General features: G+C 39.4%; 1 protein-coding gene across 8 annotated transcripts in view; it reads right to left on the reverse strand.

Annotated features, from left to right (window-relative positions):
* pcdh15a (protocadherin-related 15a) overlaps nucleotides 1-23,413 on the reverse strand; it is a 231,131-nt gene that overhangs the window by 130,267 nt on the left and 77,451 nt on the right. For 6 of the 8 annotated variants that reach the window (XM_039783227.1, XM_039783223.1, XM_039783226.1 and 3 more), the window contains 2 exons: nucleotides 6,024-6,038; nucleotides 4,560-4,625 (listed from right to left, as the gene is read on the reverse strand). In XM_039783227.1, the coding sequence (XP_039639161.1) occupies nucleotides 4,560-4,625; nucleotides 6,024-6,038 (81 nt within the window). The remainder of the gene's footprint in view (nucleotides 1-4,559; nucleotides 4,626-6,023; nucleotides 6,039-23,413) is intronic. The other 2 variants (XM_039783228.1, XM_039783225.1) reach the window with 1 other exon arrangement.

Consider the following 23,413-nt stretch of genomic DNA (forward strand, 5'->3'; position numbering starts at 1 on the left):
TGGCTTGGGTTTCAGAGGGTTAAGGACTCCTCTGTAGATATAACAATATAAAATATGAAGCGCGTGCAAATTGAGCCTGAACTTGAATTACCATCAAACAATCTCCACACCGTTAATGTGGAGAGAGGCTTACAAATGGACTCATTCTGTGCCGCTCTACTCAATATGTCATAATATTAACAGCTAACACGAAGTTTTTATTATCTTTCTTATGCACAGCTTTAAGACTGGTGATGCCAGTTGTCTTAATGGGAGGTATAATGAATTACTCAACAAGCTTGTCACAACAATTACTGTAAGTCTACTGTTGGTATATCACAGCGGCTATAAGTTGAAGCTGGACTGCTGGCCAGGTCAGTACTTGCAATGCACTTCACTGTAGGGCTGAACGATTAATTGCATTTGCGATAATATCGCGATATGTTAAAACGCGATTTCCTAATCGCAAAGGCTGCGATTTGGTCTCGATTTGATGACTCGCAAGAGCAAATCAGTCTGCACTACGCAGAGAAAGCATCAACTTAGCACGCTTAACGCTACACTGTACCTTGAGCTGATTCTCCGGTCATTCAAACAATTCTTGAGTTGAAGTTTAAAAATTACAGCCATTTATTTAATAAAAAGGGGTTTTGTTTGGGCTCAGTCCATACAGCAGTTAATGGATAAGGCACGGCAGAACTGAAGGCTGGGCACGAGCTATTGGTGTTCGTTAGAGTCCGTTATAAAGATATAAATATAGGGTGGAGGAGGCCACGAGAAAATAATCGAGATGATAAATGACGGTTTGGGGAGCTTTCACAGCAGCGTGGCGCGTGTTTCAGGTTTTATTAGTACAGTTAATCCCACAGCGACCACAGCAACTAACGTAACGATAGCCTTCTAGCAAGTGAGTGAGTCGCACTAACTTCACGAGGGATTGAGGCGTTCCCCTGTGACCAAAAAGATATATTATAGGGGGAAAAAAAAATAATATATATGTGTGTGTATATATATATATATTATATATATATATTATATATATATATATGTATATGTGTATGTATATGTATATGAGGTGTGTTATAGGTTGTTTTACTTTATTTAACTGTTAGTGGTAATTGTGTGTGGTCACTATACAATGATTTATTGTTTGTCTTTGTTGAATAATACAGAAGACAAAGAGCTTAAAAAAATAATCGAATATCGAATCGCAATCGCAATATTTGGGGAAAAAATCGCAATTAGATTATTTTCAAAAATCGTTCAGCCCTACTTCACTGGTAAGAAAAATTCAAACAAACAGTTTTATGAATCAATTTAATTCCCAAGTGGATGAATATATTGTTAAGGAAAAACTCAGGAGCAGCACAACTCATTTCACAGGAAGAATGTTTGGGAAACTTCGATGACTTACACAGGAGCATTTAATGAACACTCAATTGAGGAGAATTTAGGATTACACAGTACAGTGTAGGTGCCATCCCAACTTCTGAAGTTCCTGTCTTCCTGAAGGTTTATTTAAACTCATGCTGGAGGCGTTAAGTTTAGCTGAACCTTCAAAGTAAACAAAGATATTGTGGGTGCCCAAATAGCTCAGCACAGACACAAAATGTGTTGTGTTTACTTTCTCTATGGCCTTGGTAGGGTGAGCAGCACTGTCTTATCATACAGTTGCTACGTCTGCAGTCATCTATGGAGGCACAAAGTTGAACAACTCCTCTGCCTGGAAATGTTATGAGGTTATGTTGGACACACATGAAACACACAAAATTCCACAACATATATATTTTTATATTAAGGGTCATCTGAGTAGGAAACTGTGTGTTACTGTGTTACCTGTTACTGAAAAAAACACCTGTTACTGTGCCAAAGCAAAGGAGCAATAACCAAATGGATTCCTCTACCACTGGTGATTAGGTTTGCTTACTCATCATACCATTTGTGGAAATTTAGTGTATCCAGAGGGTAATATTTAAGGTCAAGCATGCATTTGATTGACTGATACGATCGCTTGCATTATCAACCTGTGGAGGAGTTTGACTTTGATTGCCTCATTCAAGTGGATGTCAGCCTTCCTCAAGATGCAGTGATTTATCAGCATTTAGAGTGAATCTGCCTTGGCAGATATAACACATAAAAGAATGCTAAATTGACTCCTTTTTAATAAAGCCCTTCAGCAACACTTCTGATTTCCAATAAGCTGTTGCACAGCATGCAGAGGTTTGAGAACATCCTCACACACATAGTTGATACAAATCATGAATTTGCAGAGACAAAATAAAAGCTAGGAGACGGCACACTTATTTATGGACACGCTGATTTCCCAAAGCTCGTGTAGGAAGCTTTCTGTCAATGAGAAAATACCCCCCTTTCCTCTCCCCTCATATCCAGCTGCCCCTGTCCTATGAGATAGAAATCTCTTCAATCTGATTAACTGCTTTTGGATTTAGCTCATAGGCTGAATAAACAAAGGAGCCTATAGGAAACAAGCTTTGTCTTCCCAATAGAGATCTACTCTGCAAGCGAGTTAGACTTTATGTGTTGTGTCTGGCACCTGTCAGTGGGTCTGCAAAGCAGCAGCTTGGATAAATTAAACATGTTACGCTTCATTTGAGCAACTGGGTTGCTATCCCCTCGTGCATCTGCTTCTCTAAAGTGAAAACCTCCAAGAATAAAACACAGCACACTGAAATAAAATGGGATTCTTTCACAATGTCTAAGCCCAGGTTTATTGGATTAACTGAGTCAAATATAATTTCACCCCAGACAATCAATAAATGAACAACTGTTGATCAAATATAACGCCTTGACGGTTGCAAATGTTTCTGAGCAACTCACCTCTCCCACAGGGAACCCTATACTTGCTTTGCTTTTCTGACTGATGGCAAATCTGTTCTTCTGAAGAGCCAAAGAAAACAGGATTTTAAATGTATTTGTTTGTCTATCTTTTCCGACCTCGGACAAACAAAGCCAGACAGAGGGGTGATTATGTTGTTTGCTTTCCCGTTCACTGACATAAATGAATATAAAAGCAATTGCTCAGAAAAGATGGAATCTTATTACATGTCATTTGTATGGTTTCTGTGTGACAGAAGAGAAGAGATGGAACACATTTAGAAGGATAATTGCTTTGGTCAATACCGGCTGGTTGCCTGTTTTACATTCCATTATGGGAAGGATGGGCTCTGGGCCGTTTCATCACGGCAAGATAAATAAAAGGACGGTGGAGCCAGAAGAGACCCGTATCCCAGGTAAATGAGTGCTTTATGTGGAAGATTAGTGCAAATCCCTCACACATAGAGCATCGACGCATGTGGGCCGAGGGAGGCTTTCGGATGCAGGCTTGGCTACCTCCATCTCACACATTCCCCCGGCAATCGATCAAAGCCCCAAATCACAGCTGCACACACACAGAGGAAGGAGTAGGTGACACAGTATGACAGCCTGAATTGGAGGATATTGCATTGACGAATGGCAGCCTCATCTGACACAGAGCCACCCAATCATAATCCTGGGATACAAATATGCACATAAGGTGTATGCATATGTGCACACACAAAGTTTCTCCTTAATAACCACCCAGAAAGCAGTGCCCAGAGCACATATTGCAGGGAAGTGGAGCATCTGTGGAATAGCATTCTGATTGTATAAACAAGCTCTGGATTGTATCTTCAGTCAGAGCTGCTCATTAAACTCTATTAACCTGCAGTACTAATATCTGCAGGGAGAACTGAGTGAGGCGAACACACACCTGCTCCATTTAGGGGAATACATTTCTCATTTCTACAATGAACATATAGCTCCTCCCTAAGCAGCAGTCAGAACTCCCTATCTCTCAAACACACACGCACGCGCGCATATACACACACACACACAATGCAGATGGCAAATGCTCAACACTCATAGCAAAGAGCTATGAAGGAGAGGGAGGAAAATTGAAGAAAACTATAGAAAGCTGAGTAGTGGGTGCAGGTGCTGGAGAGGATAGAAGAAGATGAAGAAAGAAGAGAAAAAGAGGAGCAGAATTGTTGCACCTGATCCACTCAAGTGTCTGTCTGCTCTATGCATCAGCGATTTATGTGCTGCTGTAGCACAGGTATACTACAGTAAAGACAACCTGCGTGGGGAGCACACGACTCATTAATGGAGCCCCATGTCACATCTGTATGCCAAACACCATCTGTATTCACTCACTCAGACAGACACAAACACACACACCTCTGCTTTACCCAGGGAGAGCAGAACAAATATACACACCAAGAACAACTAGAATTTATTTATTTTTAATTTAAAATACAATAAAAATGACAATCCAATATGCCTGACAAAACACCGCCCATAACCAACCTGTCCCAAGAGATCGTCAGCTGAGCGACTATTCTCCATTACACTACAACACTGAGCAGTCCCAATAGGGGAAATATTAATATGTATTGCATTACCAAAGCAACAGAAACAATCCCAAATGTGTACTGTAATCCAAGCCACTTGAGTTCAGAAGCATTTACCATACTGGAATACAGAACGAAGTGGAGCAAACATAAGTGAGGAAAGTAGGTGGGCAACTGATTGGTACATACCGTTGGGGCTCTCCTCATCAATGGTCACTATGGTTGCAGGGGGACCTGGCCGGGACAGTTTACACTCTGCACATGCAAAAAGAAAAAGCAGATGACATCAAAGAAGCTTAATCCCTCTGTACTATATTTAAATAATTTGATTTTGCAATCCCAACAGTATAGTGTACTTCATGGCAGCTTATGAAAATGCTTATTTTGTAGAGTAAAATACATTTCAGTGGGAGAAATTATACTTTTTACTTCACTACATTTATTTGACTGCTGTAGATTTTTTTTCCAGATTAATATTTTACATTTAAAAAATGCAATGCATTGTTAAAGATCAAACCAGTGCTTTCTACGTGAGGCCCCTTGTCACATTTGAGATGTTTATGAGGTTTTGGCAGTTCCACCAAAGATACATGTGCCTTTTAAACTTCTTAGATAGTTTGATTTAAAATTACTGTTTGAGGCCTAAAGAGGTAAATGATTAAACATTTCAACACAAAAAGCAGCAATTTAAGAAAGTAAATTATTTATTTTTTTTTGTCTCTCTATCTCCTCCCATCCCTAGATATTTTCTTGTGACACACAGGGCCCAATGACCTACAGTATGTTGGGAACCGCTGGACCCGAAGTACCTTAGAAAGTAGTTCTAACTAGCTGTACTGCGAACAGCTTCAGCAGTAAAATGCTACTTACAGTATGCACTGATGCATCAGTATTACAATTTTAATAATTTAATATATAATAATGTGGGCTGTTTTTCAGCTGAAAGAGTATTTTTTACTTTTAATAATTTAAATTAATTTGGCTGCTAACACTTAAAAAACACTGTATGTTTACTTATTTTGAATTTTCAATGAAGGACTGATGTACAGTATTGTCTGAATATAGCCTACAGCAATGCCAAAACAACATTGCAAAAAAAAAACTGACATACAATCACTGACATTCATTAGTCTGAGGAAATAAACCTCAAAATGTTGTTTTAGTGTATTTTTGTCATGCCATAAGCTGTCACACTGACACATCTTTTTATAGCATGTGGCATCTATGACTGCTACCGCACAAACATCAATAGGAATGGTCTGTGCGATACTGACACCAGACAAACAGGGTGGTCAAAGCATGTGGCAACATCATAAGCACAGCACTGACGAGAGCGGCTTCACAGATGGGAGGTCACAGCAGCTAGATGGTACGAGCACATGGGACATGGGTAATGTCAGCTTGACAGACAGCACCAGATGGGGCAGCAGGAAAGGTGGAGAGGAGGAGACAGGAGGAAGGGAGGTGTCTAGTGTTGAGGAATAGGCGCTGCAAGGCAAGGCGCTCTGCAGCTGATGTGAGGAAAGTTCAGGATTAAATGTCTTTCAACAGGGAAGAGAGATGGGGAGATCGAGGTGGAAAGAAATAGTGAAAGGGGATACAGGAATGTAATGAAACCAAAGGAAAACAGACAACGGATGGTTGCCCTCTTACCCTCATACTGCCAGTCTGAAGGGGTCAGGGGTTAGTTGAGCCAGAGGGAAGCAGAGCAGAAGCATGGAAGAAAAGAAAAGTATGAAACAGTTGGTTGAGGAACAGCTCTGATGTTAAGAAAGGAGAAAAAGAGACCATTAATTAAAAAAGAACAGATATTAGCAAATGGGGGGAAAGAGAGGCAGTTTCAGGGAGGCTATTCTGTAAAAGCCTCTGCTAGAGAAATGGTGTATGTTAGTGAACAACACCACACACAGTTCTCACAAATATGGCCAGCTGATCTCTTCTTGCTGCCAGTATACGTAGCTGCCGGCTGACATCATACCAGAAAGGCAGAGGCAGTATGGTGCAATAAAAACATAAATCAATTCAAAAACTAAAACACCTTCTCTCTGTAAATTAAGTGGTACCATGTGTTCTGGAAAAGGAAAAAAACAGCATAAAAGAGCACTGGAACCCACTATTCAGCATCTCCTCCCCTCTCTCTTTCTTAAAATTGCCCTGTCTACATCTTGACAGTTATTGAATCTCAAGCAGCTTGCTGTAAGGTGGTGTACACTTACATTACATGTCATCAGAGATGGCCAGACAAAAAAGACACATGGTCAACGACACCACACCAACATTCAGCGCTCTTGGGTTTCACACCGGCCTTCTGTTGCCTGACTTCACTTGTGCAACTATGCACCTGTTGCCAGATGCATAACTGTGGATAGTGTTCTTATTAAATATGCATACCCATGAGCCTTCACTAATGTGGTTGTTTAAAAGCGTATTCTAATCAGAGATAAAAACCTTAGGATGTGATGTTGCTGCATTTTTAATCATGGCAGTTTCCAAAGTGCAGATACACAACATTTTTAGCAATTATATGGCAATAAAAACCTAGAGTAGGAAATATGTCATACATATCATTGATTGCATTTACATCTTCTCGTTTCAAATTTAAGTCAGTGTCATGATCTGGACATAAAAAAAAAAGTTTATGTAGAGCTGAGATTTACATCCATGCAGCACATCTTGCTACACATGTGATTGTGTGAAAATCTTTTCTCAGTACAGGACATTATGTCGGAATCGCGCGTTTACTTCCCCCGCCATAGTCGCTCCAAGATATGTAGCCTCAAACTGCAAATGTCCTGCTCTCCATGTCTCCGAAATAGGCTGACATACTATTTATACACTTATACTGACCGACCCTAGACTCACGCACTGGCCACGGTTACATTTGGTAGTCTGGTGCATGACTGCCTACCTACCATGTAGCAACATTCACTTCTAACATTTAACTTAACATAACTACCAAGATAACATTGTATTTGTATGTGATATAATAGTTTCCCCTTGGTAATGTAGCCTAATTTCCATGAACCCAATTCTAAGATGCACGAGAGAAAGGCTTCTAGGATCGGTTGATAACTCAAACTTGCCGAGAACCTAGACACCTGTTTGATTACATAGACTCATATATTAGGCATGGTTACGGTCTCGTTCAGTAGCCTGTAGCCTAGCCTAATGGGAGTTGTGAATTGGTAAACCGTAGCCTACCTATCTAATTCTCATTCGGCAAGAGTTCGTTAACTTCTCAACTCGTCCTAGTGCAGGACCGGTCACCTCGTGACATTTACATACCGTGCACTGCATTATTAAACAAAATACTGCAAAGTGGTGATTTAGTAAACACAAACATAGGCTACATTAAAGAGCACAATTATATCACAACCTTTTATTCGCAGAGTATTCAATGCACTGATAATAGGGCTGTCAAACAATTATTTTTTAATTGCGATTAATCGCTGAATTTCTATAGTTAATCACGATTAATTGCATGTTTTATCACATGATTAAAATTCTATTATTTTGCATTTCACAACTGTTTTTAAGTACATATTAACAATGAAAAGCAATTATTACCAGTGTATCTTGATTGGGAATCAAATTAATGCAAAGAAAGTTACTTTATGAACTTGACTTTAAGATTTGTATTTGTTTATTATTTATTTACTGTAAACAAAAGAAGAAAAAAAAGAAGGGTACTAAGCAACAGTCAGAAACTTATTTATTGTTAAGGCCATGGTCAAAATTAAAGATTTAATAATAATGTAATAACTATATCAATAACTTATTTCACCAGTAAATTGCTGTTGAACAACAAAAACAACCACCAGATGGGAAAAGGGTATTTTACAATTACTGTGAATGCACCACAAGGCTACCTGTTTTAAGTGAATGCACCATCTGTGTTGTTTAATTTCGACAACGGCAGCTGCTGCGCTGCAGAGCAGACTGTTACGTCCCGGTGTTGGAATCCTCTACAGTGAAATACAGTCACACTTTACACTGTTTAACGTTAGCTGTCAGCATTTTAACCGTGTTTAATCCAGCTGCTAGCCAAAGGTAGGCTAACGTTACCTGCTGTCAGGTATAGTGTAAAGTCAGGCACCGAAATGAGGCACCGAAATTTTCATTCTTATTCGGTCTGTTACTACCGTTTAGGTCGGCACGTTTCGGTACCCAACCCTACTTACCAGAGTCAATATAGTGTGCAGTAACTTATAAATCATTTTGATTACTAACTGACGTCCAGTGATCACCGGTTGATGAGACAGCGTTTGCACTTTGCACTTTGGTTTCAATAACAGGTCGGCGAGTAGCACTCTCCAAAATAGTGCTTTGCATGAGCCCACTAGCACCAACCTGAGTCACATTAACTGTACTATGCTTAGCTCGTAGGTGGTAGCTCAAGCTTGATGTGCTTCGATGATATTTTAATTCGGCTTTACACAATGTGCATATGGTTTTCGACTTGTCTACGAGCCATCCGGGAGTTTTGGAAAATAAAAAGCGCCATTCAGAATTGTGTTGCTGCTGCATTTCTCCATCATGCCTGCAGCAGGAGGATGTGTTAAGAGGAAGTATGGCAGCTTGATGATAAGTAAAGGTGCGGCAAAGGGTCAAAATAGTAGCCTGTTAGGCACGACGTGAAGCTGAGTGAAGTGAAAATAAATTAATTTTAATTATAAATTTTATTTACAGTGGCGGCATGCAATTAAAAACGCGTTATGCTCGGCACTTAATCGCAACGCAATTAACGTGATAATGCTGACACCCCTAACTGATACATTACAATGGCTCATGGAATTGGCTCTCAACATTAGTAGTACAGCATTCAGCAATTGAGGTGGTGGTGATGGCGCAGTGGATATGTCACATGCCTTTGGTGTGGGAAATCTGTGTTTGAATCCCACTGCGATACATCAACCAACGTGTCCCTGAGCAAGACACTTAACCCCTAGTTGCTCCAGAGGCGTGCGACTTCTGACATATATATAGCAATTGTAAGTCGCTTTGGATAATGACATGTAATGGAACAGTCATACCGAGTAGCTCTCACCGCAACCGTTCTTCAACAACTTTTTCGGTCCAATCAGAGCCTGTCTACGGAGAACCACTCCCTATTAAGCCCCATTGTACCAAATTTGGTTGCAGTTCCACCAGAGTTACACTGGGGCTGATCGCGGGAGAGTGCAAAATGAATTTGAGTCTATGAAGCTAGACGGCTAAATTTGTCTCTTTCGCCTAATTGTCTTTGAGAAATCTCAGATTTAATAGTTTTTGCAAGTTCAACATGGATTATAGGTCGAAAGTTGAATGACTGAGTACTTATGTCCTTTCAATTTTTTACAGGTTGAGTCGTTGTTTCCCATTACACGCTAGCATTCTGCTAATGAATGCTGATTTGTCAGTGAAGGACTGATTACGACCAGAGATCCCGCTTGATGGCATCCGAAGTGGAACCAGAATGTCAGAGTGAATATTTCGGCGTGGTCTTTAAAACATTAGCAAACCTCTTTCTAGCATGTATATTGACAGGGAGAGCCTAACCTGTCAGTTGTGTTGTTGATGCCTCGAGAGAAAAAAGGAAGTGACTCAGAGCTTGCCCATAAAGCAGTATCTCTGGCCGTACAATGTGTACGACGTCATTGACATTTTAAAAGGCTTTTAGAACAAAAAAACGACTTTAAAAAAATCTAACACCCAGCAGTGTGTATTTTCTTTGCCTCCCCTTTCGAATGCAACATTCAAATTACTAGACAAAATATTATATCCTGAGAAAAGTGGATTTTGAGGGGTATAGCTCCATAGAGTCCCATTCATTCTGCACTCGCCTGTGAGCGTCCGCATATGGAACCAGAGTGGAACTGCAACCAGTTCAGAACCCAGAAGTTTCCAGAGAATGGAAGTTCTCTCCTTATCAGACATTCTCTGGGTCCAATTGTGCTGATTGATTTTACCACCATTCCAGTGGAAGCGCTAATGAGCTAGATTACTACACACACGGTAGCAGAAGAAGACCAGCTACACACAACGGAGCATACACCGATCACACTCAGCTTTGAGCGAAGCGCTGCCGTCACGAATGAGGTAAAAAAACAGGAGTGAGACGGTTCATTGACGTATGGCACTCGATTCTCTCGGTTCAGTGACACGACTTGGGTTAATGAACCGGCTCTTTGGTCAGTTCGTCAACACTAGACGGGAAGCATATACAACCTTTTTTTAATCTAAGATCCATGGGGAATAATTATCAACACCTAGTCATCTTGCACTGCTAATTCCTAAAGTGTACTCACTGTTCGTATTAAGAGTTCTATGATTATATAGCAATTGGAAAACCTGTACCCATGTGCTGAAGAAATAGAAGGAGAGGGTTTCCTTTAATAGCAACAAAATGAACAGAGCAAGTGGGTCACACCTTGCAAACGGAGACATAAACAACAAGCAACATCAAAATAAGTATGCAAATCTGCTCTGAGAGAATATACTCCATGTGAAGTAGAAAGAGTGTGCACATGTGTGCGTGTGTGGAATAGAAGTTAGTTGCACTCGTTTTGAGAAGCTTTTTAAGGGATCACAGACAGTCTGTTTTGTTAGTTTTGCATGTGTGTGTGTCTGTGTGTGTGTGTGTGTGTGTGTGTGTGTGTGTGTGTGTGTGTGTGTGTGTGTGTGTGTGTATGTGTGTGTAAGCAGAGAACAAGAAGAGTGCCTCCATTTGCAGTGATAACATGTATAGGTTGCACTGAGGAAGTGAGGCGCACACATACACATGCATGTGAATACAAAGACGTACTCAAAGCAACCAAGTGTGCTCAGTCATGTTCACTACGAAATTGAAATTATCCCAACCTCATTGTCTTCTACACCTATACTTTTGAAGATTCTAGGAGACTTTAGTAGCTTCTCAGGGTATAAAATTAATTATTCAAAAAGCATGTGTTTCCCTATCAATGAGAAGGCGCATCAAATACAAGATACAGACTTGCCCTTTCGTATAACAAAGTCAGTGTTCAAGTATCTAGGAATCCATGTCACCCGCTCTTTCTCTGGTTTGTTGCAAACTTCACTCCAATACTTGAGAAACACTACAGCCTGAAAAACTAGAGAATATATACAGAAGTAATATACGGAATTACAAAATGTAATAATTAAGCTGCTTTCTTTGTTAAGGATAAGCACAGGACCACAGCTCTTAGTTGTTCTATTTGAAGCCAATTTTGTACAGCATGCCAACAAACTAAAGTGTATTTATTTATTTATCTTTAGCCAGAAGAGTTAACTGCGTTAAAATGAATGTGTTGCCTCGATTTTTATATTTATTTCAAAGTCTTCCAATTTTCCTTCCAAAGTCTTTCTTCCGAGCAACAGATAAGTTACTTTCAAGTTTTATATGGGGAGGTAAAACTGCAAGGCTACGTAAAAAATTCCTTGAAAGACCAAGACAGAGGGGTGGGCTTGCCCTTCCAAATTTAATGATTTATTATTGGGCTTCAAATTTACAAAAAAATGTTTACTAGTTTCAATCTCCGGAAGCAGACTGGTGTAGTGCAGAGGCCAAGTTTTGTAAACCGGCATCACTTGCTGCACTGATTACATCAAAACTCCCCCTTTCCCCATCACGCTTCTCCTCCAGCCCTGTAGTTAGTTCAACACTTAGGATTTGGATACAATTTAGGCAAACGTTTCATTTCTCTGATTTTTCCATACTCATTCCTGTCTGTAATAATCATCTTTTTCCGGCTGCTAAAATGGACGATAGTTTCAAACAGTGGGACAGTATGGGCCTTTCTATATGTAAAGATTTTTTCATAAATAAAGTCTTTCTCAGTTTCACTGACTTCGTCAGTAAATTCAGCATCACTAAGTCCAGTTTTTTCAGATACCTTCAGGTTCGCCATTTCATTCGAACACACATCTCATAATTTCCTCAATTGCCTGAGCACTCTGACCTAGAGGATATACTGCAGACCCCTCTAACCTTAAGAGGCCAAATCTCTAACATATACAATTCAATTATGACACTCTACAGTATATCCATGGATTCTATCACAGCAAAATGGGAAGAAGAGTTAGGAACAAATATATCAGATGCTGTATGGGACAGAGCTCTAAGCTGGGTGAATGGGACCTCTTCTTGTTCACATTTGAATTTGATTCAGTTTAAAGTTCTTCACCATATGCACTACAGTAAGGTTTAACTGGCCAAAATATACTCTGATATGGATGACATCTGTGACAGATGTAAAATGGACAGAGCAGATTTACTTCACATGTTTTGGTCATGTTCCAGGTTGAGAGAGTTCTGGGCTTCAATATTTAAGGTCTTAAATGAAGCCTTTGATGTAGATCTACAACCTAGCCCTACAACGGCCGTGTTTGGGGTACAAGGGGGTGATATTGTAATGCCCAATAGTAAGGAAAGTGTTGATGCTTTTGCAACCTTAATAGCATGACGGAGAATACTTATGGAATGGAAAACATCTACACCACCAAAAGCCTCCGCATGGCTTTCTGATATTATGATGTTTCTAAAAATAGAAAAAAATCAAATACTTTCTTAGAGGATCAACCAGGACATTTTATGTTCAATGTTCAATGTTCAATTTATTTATAAAGCACATATTAATACAACAAAAGTTGACCACAGTGCTGTACAACAAATAAAATAAAACAATCTCCAAGACAATTAAAGTCTGGACCTTGCCACTAATAAATACTACTAAAATCCTATCACATCATTAACACAGCACTCATAGATGATCAAAAGCCAGAGTGAAAAAGTAAGCCTTCAAATGTCGTTTAAATTCTATAAGAGAAGAACATTCCCTAATATAGGGAGGTAAACTATTCCACAGCCTGGGAGCAGCAGCCGCAAAAGAGCGATCCCCTCTCATTTTTCTGTACGTCCGCGGAACTACCAAGAGATTTAATGATTCCGAGCGAAGTGCTCTTTTTGGTTTATTCACCTGGATTAGATCGGCTATATATGTCGGAGCAGTGCCATGCAGTGCTTTAAAAACAAATAGGAGTATCTTAAAGTTAATCCTGTAGAAAACCGGCAGCCAGTGTAGTTTTTTTAATACAGGAGTGATATGTTCACTTTTCCGAGTGCCTGTCAGTAGCCTTGCGGCCGCATTTTGCACTAGTTGCAGTCTGTTTAAGGTTTTCTGATGAACACCATAATACAATGCATTACCGTAGTCCAGTCTTGTGAAAATAAACGCATGCACTATCTTTTCCAGATCCTTCCGTGTTACAAAAGACTTCATTTTAGCGATTAGTCTTAACTGGAAGAAACTCATTTTGACTACTTGATTTATCTGTTTATCAAATTTCAGTGCACTATCGCAGATTATACCTAAGTTTTTTACTTGATTCATCAGATAGGGGGATAATGTGCCCAATTCAATTTTGGGGTAATTTATGCGGACTCTGAAGGACCGATTAAAATCATTTCAGTTTTTGACTCATTCAAACATAAAAAGTTTGCCGACATCCATCTTTTAATCTCCCCAAAACACTCTGTCAACCTTTCAACAGCAGCAGGGACAGCTGGTTGTAAGGGAAGATACAACTGCGTGTCATCCGCATAGCAGTGAAAGGAGACATCATATTTACCCATAATCTGACCTAAAGGCAACATATATAAGGAAAAAAAGACTGGTGCTAAAATAGATCCTTGTGGAATACCGCATGATAAAGATGCTGAGCTTGACGTATATTCTCCCATTTGCACTGAAAAACTTCTGTTTTGAAAATAAGATTTAATCCAGTCTAAGACATTACCTCGGATACCTACATACTTTTCTAAGCGCGCAATTAAAATATTGTGTTTTTTTTTACAAAAATTGGGACCCTTTACTGGCTTACTTTGAAAGACTTACTACACGTCCCTCTTAATAACTGCTAGAATTGTAAAGCACACTGATTACACTATTTGCAAGATGCTGTTTTTTTCTCCCTCGTTTTTATTTGTTTCTTTGTTTCTGTATCTGTCCTCCTTTCCTCGGCACAAGGGTTTGTTGTGGGTGGGATGGGGTTAATAGAAAGATGTCTTGTTATAATTGACATTGTAATGTTGCACTGTATATTGTATCTTCTCTAAAGCAATAAAAATACTAAAAAAATAAATGATCCCAACCTGTTGCCAAATTTACAACTTTTCGCAGTGGGTAATATTTCCTAATGATATTCTACACCAAGCCATCCTCTCAATAAAAAAGCCTTCTAGAATAATAAGTCACTTCCTCCAGTTTCTCTGGGTACACAAGGGTGTAAAAAAATTTGTAAAATAGTCTAAACCAAATCTCCTGTGCACCCCCCTCTTGCAGCACTCAAGATAGAAATGTAGGATGAAACCTGCAGATGCTGACACATACAGTAAACATACATGATTGGAAAACTACTTATGGATTAATCCACTTATCTAGAAGACCATGACCAATCCTAAAACGGTACATCCTTGATTTAGAAGAAAAGAAGTGCGGTAGAAGGGTGGTGTTTCAAACTGCAGAGGAGAGCCAAGCTTTTCATAAAATACTATGGAAATATGTACACACAGAATGCAGAGTAATATGGAAAGAAAGGGATAAAGAGCAAAGTGTAAATATTAAATGAGTTGTGCCCTTCTCATCTGCATAAGTGAATGTTGTGAATGTCTCGTGATGGAATGTGATGTGGTTGCTTAAAATGATAACCAGTCAAAAACAATGCAGTGCAGAAGGGTGGGAGCTGGATAAAAGACGCAGTTGATCACACAGCTCAGGGAGAGGGGTATGCAGCAGCACGAGGATCTCTGTTACTGAGGTCTGTAGATTTTCAACAAATCTGATCATCAGGCTTGGGGTTGTGTGTGTTTTTAACAGTATGTGTCTCTTATCAACTTTCTTTCTTGGGTAAAATGTTATGGTTGTAAAAGGGCTAGGGAATTATTTGGAAAGAGCTGTCGGCCACATTAGAAAAGAGGAGGCGGGTGATGGAACATCATGTGCCAGTGGATGAAAGAAACCATGTGTCTTTAACTGTAGTTAAGTTTGTTTGTTTTCAGTGTGATCAAGTATTGTGGTGACTTAGTCATATGAAATAAACAATGGCCAAAGCCACTCAATGGGTAATTTAGACTGATCAGGGACACAAAACCATCTAGCGTAAGAGGATGAAGACTGGGATGCAACATGAAATCAAACCAAAAGATGCAAGATCACCTCATATTGAAGTCTAGCTGCCAAATTTCCAATCACATTTTGCTGGATTCTATTAGTATGTCTGAGGATGTTTGAGAGATTCACTAGTGTATATTTCTGAAACCTATTAATGTACATGTATGTCAGCAGAGTAATAAAATGCAGCTTGCTTGGTTGCTAAACACTTCTAGCATTGTTACCAACAGTGGCTGACAGAGTTAATATGTTAATTTGTTTAGATTGCCCAAGGTGCAGACTGAGCTGGGTTTAGCTGGCTGCCTCACCTAAAAACTCTCCTCAACTATGAGAAGAAAAATGTCTTATTCTTGGCCAATACTGCATATTTCAATGATATTTAAACACCTGTGAGATTACATCAGGTGTTCAGCACAGTAACATGCCAAATAGTTGAAGACATAAAAGTAAAAAAAAAAAAAGAATTATTATTATTAGACACATACAATGTAGTGAAATTCAATCTCTGCATTTAACCCATACTAAGCATTAGGAGCAGTGAACAGCCACATACAACATCCAGGGAGCAACTTAGAGTTCAGTGTCTTGCTTAAGGACACTTTGACATGTGGCCAGAGGAGCTGGGGATCGAACCACCAATCTTGTGGCTGAGGGCTGACCCACCCTACCTCTGAGCCACAGCCACCCCAAGCCCAAATGTTTTATGTTCATACTATTTTGTATTGCATCTATATATTGTATTACCAAGGGAACATAACTTCAAAGCCAATAATTTGATTCAACTTGTTTTTATTTTACACAGCAGGAGCATTGCAGACTAACTTTAGTTTGTTGGCATGCTGTACAAGTTGGCTTCAAATAGAACAACTAAGAGCTGTGGTCCTGTGCTTATCCTTAACAAAGAATGCAGCTTAATTATTACATTTTGTAATTCCGTATATTACTTCTGTATATATTCTCTAGTTTTTCAGGCTGTAGTAACTTTCTCCCAGTCCTCATCTGATACATAATGGGCTTTTGTTCAATACATATCCGGAAACATGTATTTCAATAACGTGATGTCTTTGTTCCAAATGAAAGTATTGGCTAGGGTGGGGTGGTGTCCGAGATTTAAAAAGAGGGGAATAATAACAAATGCAACAACCAGAATTCAATCGCTAATAGGTAAATAGGGCCTTACCCAATGACAATCAAGATCTTCTAATTTTGGCCTCGGGGTAATTAGCTCTCACCGAAAGAGATCTTCTCACTTATCAACCTAACAATGTTGACTTGAAGCCGTAAAACTTCAATTACAAAATGATTAGTGATTGTCTCTCAGAGGAATCAGGTGGAAAAAATGGGTGCAAGCAAGCTTCAATCAATTTGTAGAATGCTTGTGATTGAACAAATCAACATTTTGCCTTGCAAAACCATGACATTTAAAAAAAAAAAGATAAAAGCTGAGCAGAATTTATCAGACAATATTAACAAAAAAAAGCTTGTTTAAGATTTTCGCTTTTTAACAGACAGCAACTAGATTATCTCATAATATAATATAATATAATAATATATTTCAAAGAAATAGTGATAATGACTCAATGAATCAAATTGTGAAACAGTGTTGAGATTCATTTTGGGGCAGTGGCAGGGATAATTTCATAGTTAACTAGAAGGTGTTTTGGGGAATGCAAAGGGTGCCTATGTACTACATTGGAGATTATTAAAGCTTTCATATGCACCACCAATGTACGTTAGTTTTTTTTTTTCTGTACATAATTCTTTAATCATACTTTTTAAATGAGATGGTCTGAGATGCAGACAACCTCAACAAGAAATTCAAGTCTTTACAGCTCATCAACCTCTATATTACTAACGCAACAAGGCACTGCTTACTGACATTTAGTTTCAAAGGGATTTTTTTACCTGACACTCTGTTCAATAGCCTGTGCTTTCCTGTGGCTTCATCTGCAAAAGCACCTTTTTAGCAACCAATAAATCAAACTGCTGCTCCCTGGGAGTGGAAAAAAAACAGACTTAAAAGGACAACTAACCTAACAAGCAGTATGTTACAGGAGCCGGCACTGTCCCAATCAATCTGGCACACCTTTACAACCATCCTACAAAAGGATCAGAGGCATCTTATTTAGATAACTAGGAAGAGCATATCATTTTACATTTACAAACTGCAGTGAAACACGGTGGTCCTCTTGAGATGTGGGCAGCCACTCTTTGAAAATTGTAAAAGAAGGAGAGGGAGTGAAAAAAGAAAGAGGCAGAGAAAGAATCTTGAGAAAGGGCAAAAGCACCACAGAGGAAACTCAGAGCTAATTTGTCATCCTTTAGATGGATGGCAAACGGCCAACTCAACACGAGGTTCCTCTTATCATAAAATGTCTCATACTATATGTCCATATGCAACCATAAACGAGTCTGCCCTTTCATATAAATATCAGGCCCTATGTGATGATAAGAAAATGTCGAACAGAGCCTACGGAAAGCTCCTCCAGCAAGGACCGGAAAATCTGGATGATGTATTTTTTCTTCTTTTAGCCATAACACCAATGGTCCACCTGAGGGAGGAATGTTGACCTCTGGTTTGACAGGCATATATTTAAAAAACTTCAAGGTTGGAGGTTAGAGGTAAACTAATCCCTGTGGTGGCAGGCAGCCCAGGACAGGGATCATTGGAGACGTAGCAAACAGGGAGACTGTTTTAATTTCCCAGTTGGATTGATAGTTTATTTTGCATGGATCCATGTCCAGTGGGGCAGAAGGGCATTCTGGGTTAAGTCCAGTAGGGCCTGGCAAAGGACAATGAGACAGACAAAGGGCAGTTGTCCAGTAACACACATCACCAGGTAATGGCTGCTCATGGGCTGACAGCAGGTCAAAACAGATGAGCACTCTGTGTTATATAGTTGGGGCCAATGGTCCACAGGGATTGGCTGTCAAAGCTGTGCATTACAGCATTCATTAACGGCCCCTTCTTTTTCCCAGTATACACCATTGGTCATTTCTTTGTCACGTCTCAAAACCTTTATATGTTTTTTCAAGGAATGTTTGTATAGTTCATATTGTAGATTTTGGTTTGGCTTAAAACTTCATGTTTCCATAATACATGTTTATTAGATATGGGTATCTATAAACATGTTCTTACAAAACCCTACAACAAAAAAATAAAAAAAATATAAGCCTCACAAAGTTACTCTATTTGATTTCATTATAATGTAGAGGTGTTTCTCTTATTGTCTCCACCCCTTTTATTGTATGTTTACCGTACATGTAAGTAACATGTCAGGGCTATTATAAAACACCAAATAGAGAAACTTAGGCACTTTGAAATTAAAAGTTTTATTAATAATTGCATCACAAACAATTTCTCAAGAGAAAGTAACATGCACCATGGGGTACCTGTGTATCAAATTTAACTTATTTAGCATGTATAGTATTTGAGATATTGGTATTAATAGACCACCATTCAAAAATCCTATTCATGAAAACAAATTATATTTATTTAAATATAATAGATATCAAAACTTTGACTACAGGCAACATTCTACCAAATACACTTAAGATGTGGGAATTGGAAGCATGTTTCTAGCGGTCAAATTAGCTTGCCGTAATCACACTAACTAAATCTACAATGTCACCCAAGCACAGGAACGTAGTAAACAAATATGACACGTCATTTATTAAATTAGTCTTTTTAGAGTCACTGCTGACATTTTAGTTACATACTGCCTTGCGTACCTGATACCTTATTAGAGTCAGTTATTTTCTGATATGTACTTTTTCATCATTATGTTCAGTGTAATATTAGTGTATGGGGTGGACTAATTATTTGCACCTGAAAACACTATGATTGTGAATGCTTACTGGCTGAATACCCAGGTTATTTGTATTGTGAAACCTTTATTGTGAATAAAAAAAACAACCTTTCTACTTACACACAGCAAAATACATTTCCAAAATATGCAAAGCAACGGAAGCCAAGTATCTGAATCTAACAATAATTTGTTTTTTTTATGGTAAAATGATTGTTGCAGCTTTGATCATATGCCACTGTACATCCCGAAGACAACAGCTCTGATGCACTTACAAACCAATAAAGACCACAGCAGCTAACATTCCAAGAATTCAAACTCAAATAAACGCAAAATAATACCTGTGGATCTGTGAGTTACTCTCTTACTTGAGAGGTAAAAACAGCTTAATTGATGTGCAGGTAAACAGTGCTGTGTCCTTTTTCTTGCAGTGTGTCTATGTTTGGCACAAGAAATACAATCACTGCCTGTCTCGCTCCGTCACTTTCTATCCTAATATCTCCCTCTCGCCTAACAAATCATTAGAGCTCTGGGCTTCTCGCTTTAATTTGTGTATATGTACTTTTTTTGTGGGGCAGAATATGTCGGTACAAAATGGAAATGAAAATGGGAGACAGGCAGTGAAGAAAGAAAAAGTTTGTGTAACATCACTGTAACAGTGATGAAGAATGTCAGAGATAGAGGTGGAAAATGAATTCCTGCAGTATCATGTAACTCATTAGTGGCTGTTAATGGAAGAGAGAAGGAGATTACTTAACTGATGTGTAATCCCTCTGCAGAAGCTCCCCCTCCGACATTTTTTTCATCTGTGTGTCTCTGTGAGGTTAACCACACAGGCAGGAGGGCAAAGGTTGCAATCACACTCCCAGTGAACAGTTCAGCCTACACATATTCACTTGCTGAGCCCCAGACTGGCCTATCATTACAGACCCCAGGCAGCATGAGGCCCAGTAAGACTGGGCCCCGTGCTGCCTTCCCCCCCACTCCCTTCTTATGCTACCCGGGCCTGATTACAGCTTACTGGCGGGCAGATTAAAACCCCTTCCCCCTGTCACTCCCCCACTCCACGGGCGTCTGCTGCAGCCAGACACAGTTTGCACATCTGGCCCCTAATCAGACAATCCCAAAAATAGACAAACAATTGTGGGTCAGAATGGATGTGCAGATGGGAAGAGAGGGACACAGACAGAGCGACGCAAATAGTGGGAGAGAGGATGGTAGGCTGATGTCACATGGCAGAAGTGTCCATGGGCATATTAACTAATCCTCACGTCACCACACAAACACACAATACAAGTGAGCATGTTTGTGTGTGGGTGTGCTTACATACATTTGTCCTACATCTGGATTTAGCGATGGACGGATGGATAGTGTGCATCTGTCCGCACTGCTTTGGATTGACGTTTGTTCTGTTATTACTATATGTTGAACTGCTGGGGAGTGCTAGTCTCCAGTCGTGCAACGATCAATGGACACACATGACGTACACTGCAGGGTTTACATGCGCATGTGTAAGAAATTAATCTTTGTTGAGAGACTACAGTACAGTGGAGTCACAGTCAGATGATGCAAGGTAAAGAGGAGAACATGAAAGCATGGCACATGGAAGGGAGGATTATTAATGAAAAATGAAAGCAGCAAATGTGTTAAGAAAAGGAATTAAGGGAAGGAATACTGAGGGAACGTGAGAGGAGAAATGGAGAGAAACAGACAAACAGATAGAGGACATTCCTTGAATTTTCTTAATGGCTGCACCCTTTTAGTTGACATTGTCTTAAAAGATGCAGGCATTCTTAGCTAAATAGTTGTTTTTCTTATGGTCGTTTTGATGTTGAATGAGCTATCCGTGAGTAATCTGACAGTTGTATTTATAAACACACTTTTGTCTTTAATAAAGGATATATGTTAAGTGATCCCTGCATGAATACATTCCTCCAACGAGGGACAATAACACTAACCAAGTTGACGTTTTTCAATCAAATCCACTAATTGATTAGTTGAAGAAAACCTAATGTTTGTCAAGGTCAGCCCTATTCTCTCACATTGTGTTTACATCCACAGTCAATAATATGAAGCCTGAGATGTCTCCATGCTAATTAAATAAGGACTTGAGAGACACTGTGAAATTGCTGTATGCATCACTCCACAGCTCGATGCCATCAAAAACAAAATTCTGGTTGCTATTTTTATTTTGATAGACAGACAAACAAGTTGACAGAGACAAAAGCCAAGGGCGCCTTGAGGTGGGCAGAGCAGGGAGATTTATGAGTGAGAAGATGAGGGATTGGATGTTGAGGGAGGTAGAAATCCCTGCTCAAACCAAGTTCATCCCAGGGTGACACTGACGGGCGAAGGGAGACCGCGTCCACATTCACGCTCGCCAAACACTCTGATAAACCCTGTCTCATCCCTTGCTCCCATCATAACAACTACGACACTGTGGGTCATTCGCTGACAGACTCTCATCCAATCAGAGCTCATTTGCATGCAGGGTAACTATCATTAATTTCTAGCTGCCCCCCTTTTTCCGCCTGCAACCAGTCAAATTACAGGCTGCAGACACATTTTCAATCAGTAGAATTAAACTCACCCTTAATGATGCGGTCACAGGACAATATCAGGACAGTTTTTGATCATATTGGTACAGAAACCATTTGATGTATGTATCAATGATATTCTGTGGAGCAGACAGTGAATTTGGCATTATTTGAAAAGCAATGTGCTGTATCAAGTAACAGTCAATTCTATTTATTTATATAGCCCAGTATCACAAATCACAAAACAGTTGCTTTTAAAGCCTTATCATTAATACATGCATATTTAGCTAAAAGGAAACAAGAAAGCTGTGAACAGCAGTTGTAACATGATAATGAGTTTTGGTTTTTTTTTTCCGATTTGGAAGACAGCCTGAAGTTAAAAAGCCAAACTAATTTACCAACCCTGATTCCAAGAATTAACATTTTAAAAATTAACGTATATACCAACATTGCAAAATGTTAACACTAAATGCCGTAGCATCACTTTCACTGACAACGTATTTCACTTGTTTTCCCTAAAATGTTCGCTCATGGCAACCAAAGCATGTTTAACATTTTTGTTTGAGGTTAGAAAAAGATTTTAGTGTCAGTTTAATGGTGAAAAAGTCTGACTGATTTGAATCACGAGACAGGTTACTCTTAAGCAAAGCACTTTTATTTTCTAAACCTAACCACATGTGGGACTCAAGATGGGAATCCCCCGGTCCCTGGTGTCACAATCCTGCACTTTGAACCAACATACAGTAAATGTAGATGTTCCTACCGAAATAAAACGTTGCCATGAACCAGAATCCAGGCAGCAGTTATATTTCCCCTAGTCTCGCATTGCCAGACCCACCTCCACAGCGCTGTGGAGGAGGGTCTGTCGAGTCCACACAGCATTCCGGGATGGGAGAAAAACGTGCTCTGGTTTATTGGCATTTCTTTAAACCAATCACAATGCTCATGGACGGTGCTAAGTGCCAACAGTGCAAAATAGCCTCAGGAAGGAACTTGTTTTGGTGGGACGTGTACGTTCAAAAGTTGTTTTAGTCGTGCAACAGAAAACTCAGATTGGACAGATAGTCTTGCTAGCTGTCTGGATTTACCCTGCAGAGATCTGAGGAGCAGTTAACCATAGTCCTCAGAAATCCACCGGAGTTTAAAACTCCAACACAAAGAAAGTGGATGGTAACGGACATCCGGCCGAAAATAGGGACATCCGGCGGAATTTCCAGCAGCAACGGAGCAATCCCGGAAGTGGAATGTCGTGGACACATACTATATTTCCCCTTAAAACACAATTAGCAAAGCAAATTAATTGTATATAAACATAATTTTTATAAGACAGAAATAGATTAAAACACTAAATAAGAAGATAACTTGTTCCTTTACCTGCATAACAGAATCTGGACAGTTGTGTAAGTACAATATTCTGTGTTTTTTTAGAACTGATCTAATATTAAAACATAACCAGAAGTCACAAATTAAACTTATTGTAATAATTTGTCCTGTATGTCAAGCAACATCATATGAAGCTTTGATAAATAAAATGAATAATACCTGTGCAT

The sequence above is a fragment of the Perca fluviatilis genome, chromosome 19, assembly GCF_010015445.1.
Source record: "Perca fluviatilis chromosome 19, GENO_Pfluv_1.0, whole genome shotgun sequence".
Lineage (NCBI taxonomy): Eukaryota > Metazoa > Chordata > Actinopteri > Perciformes > Percidae > Perca > Perca fluviatilis.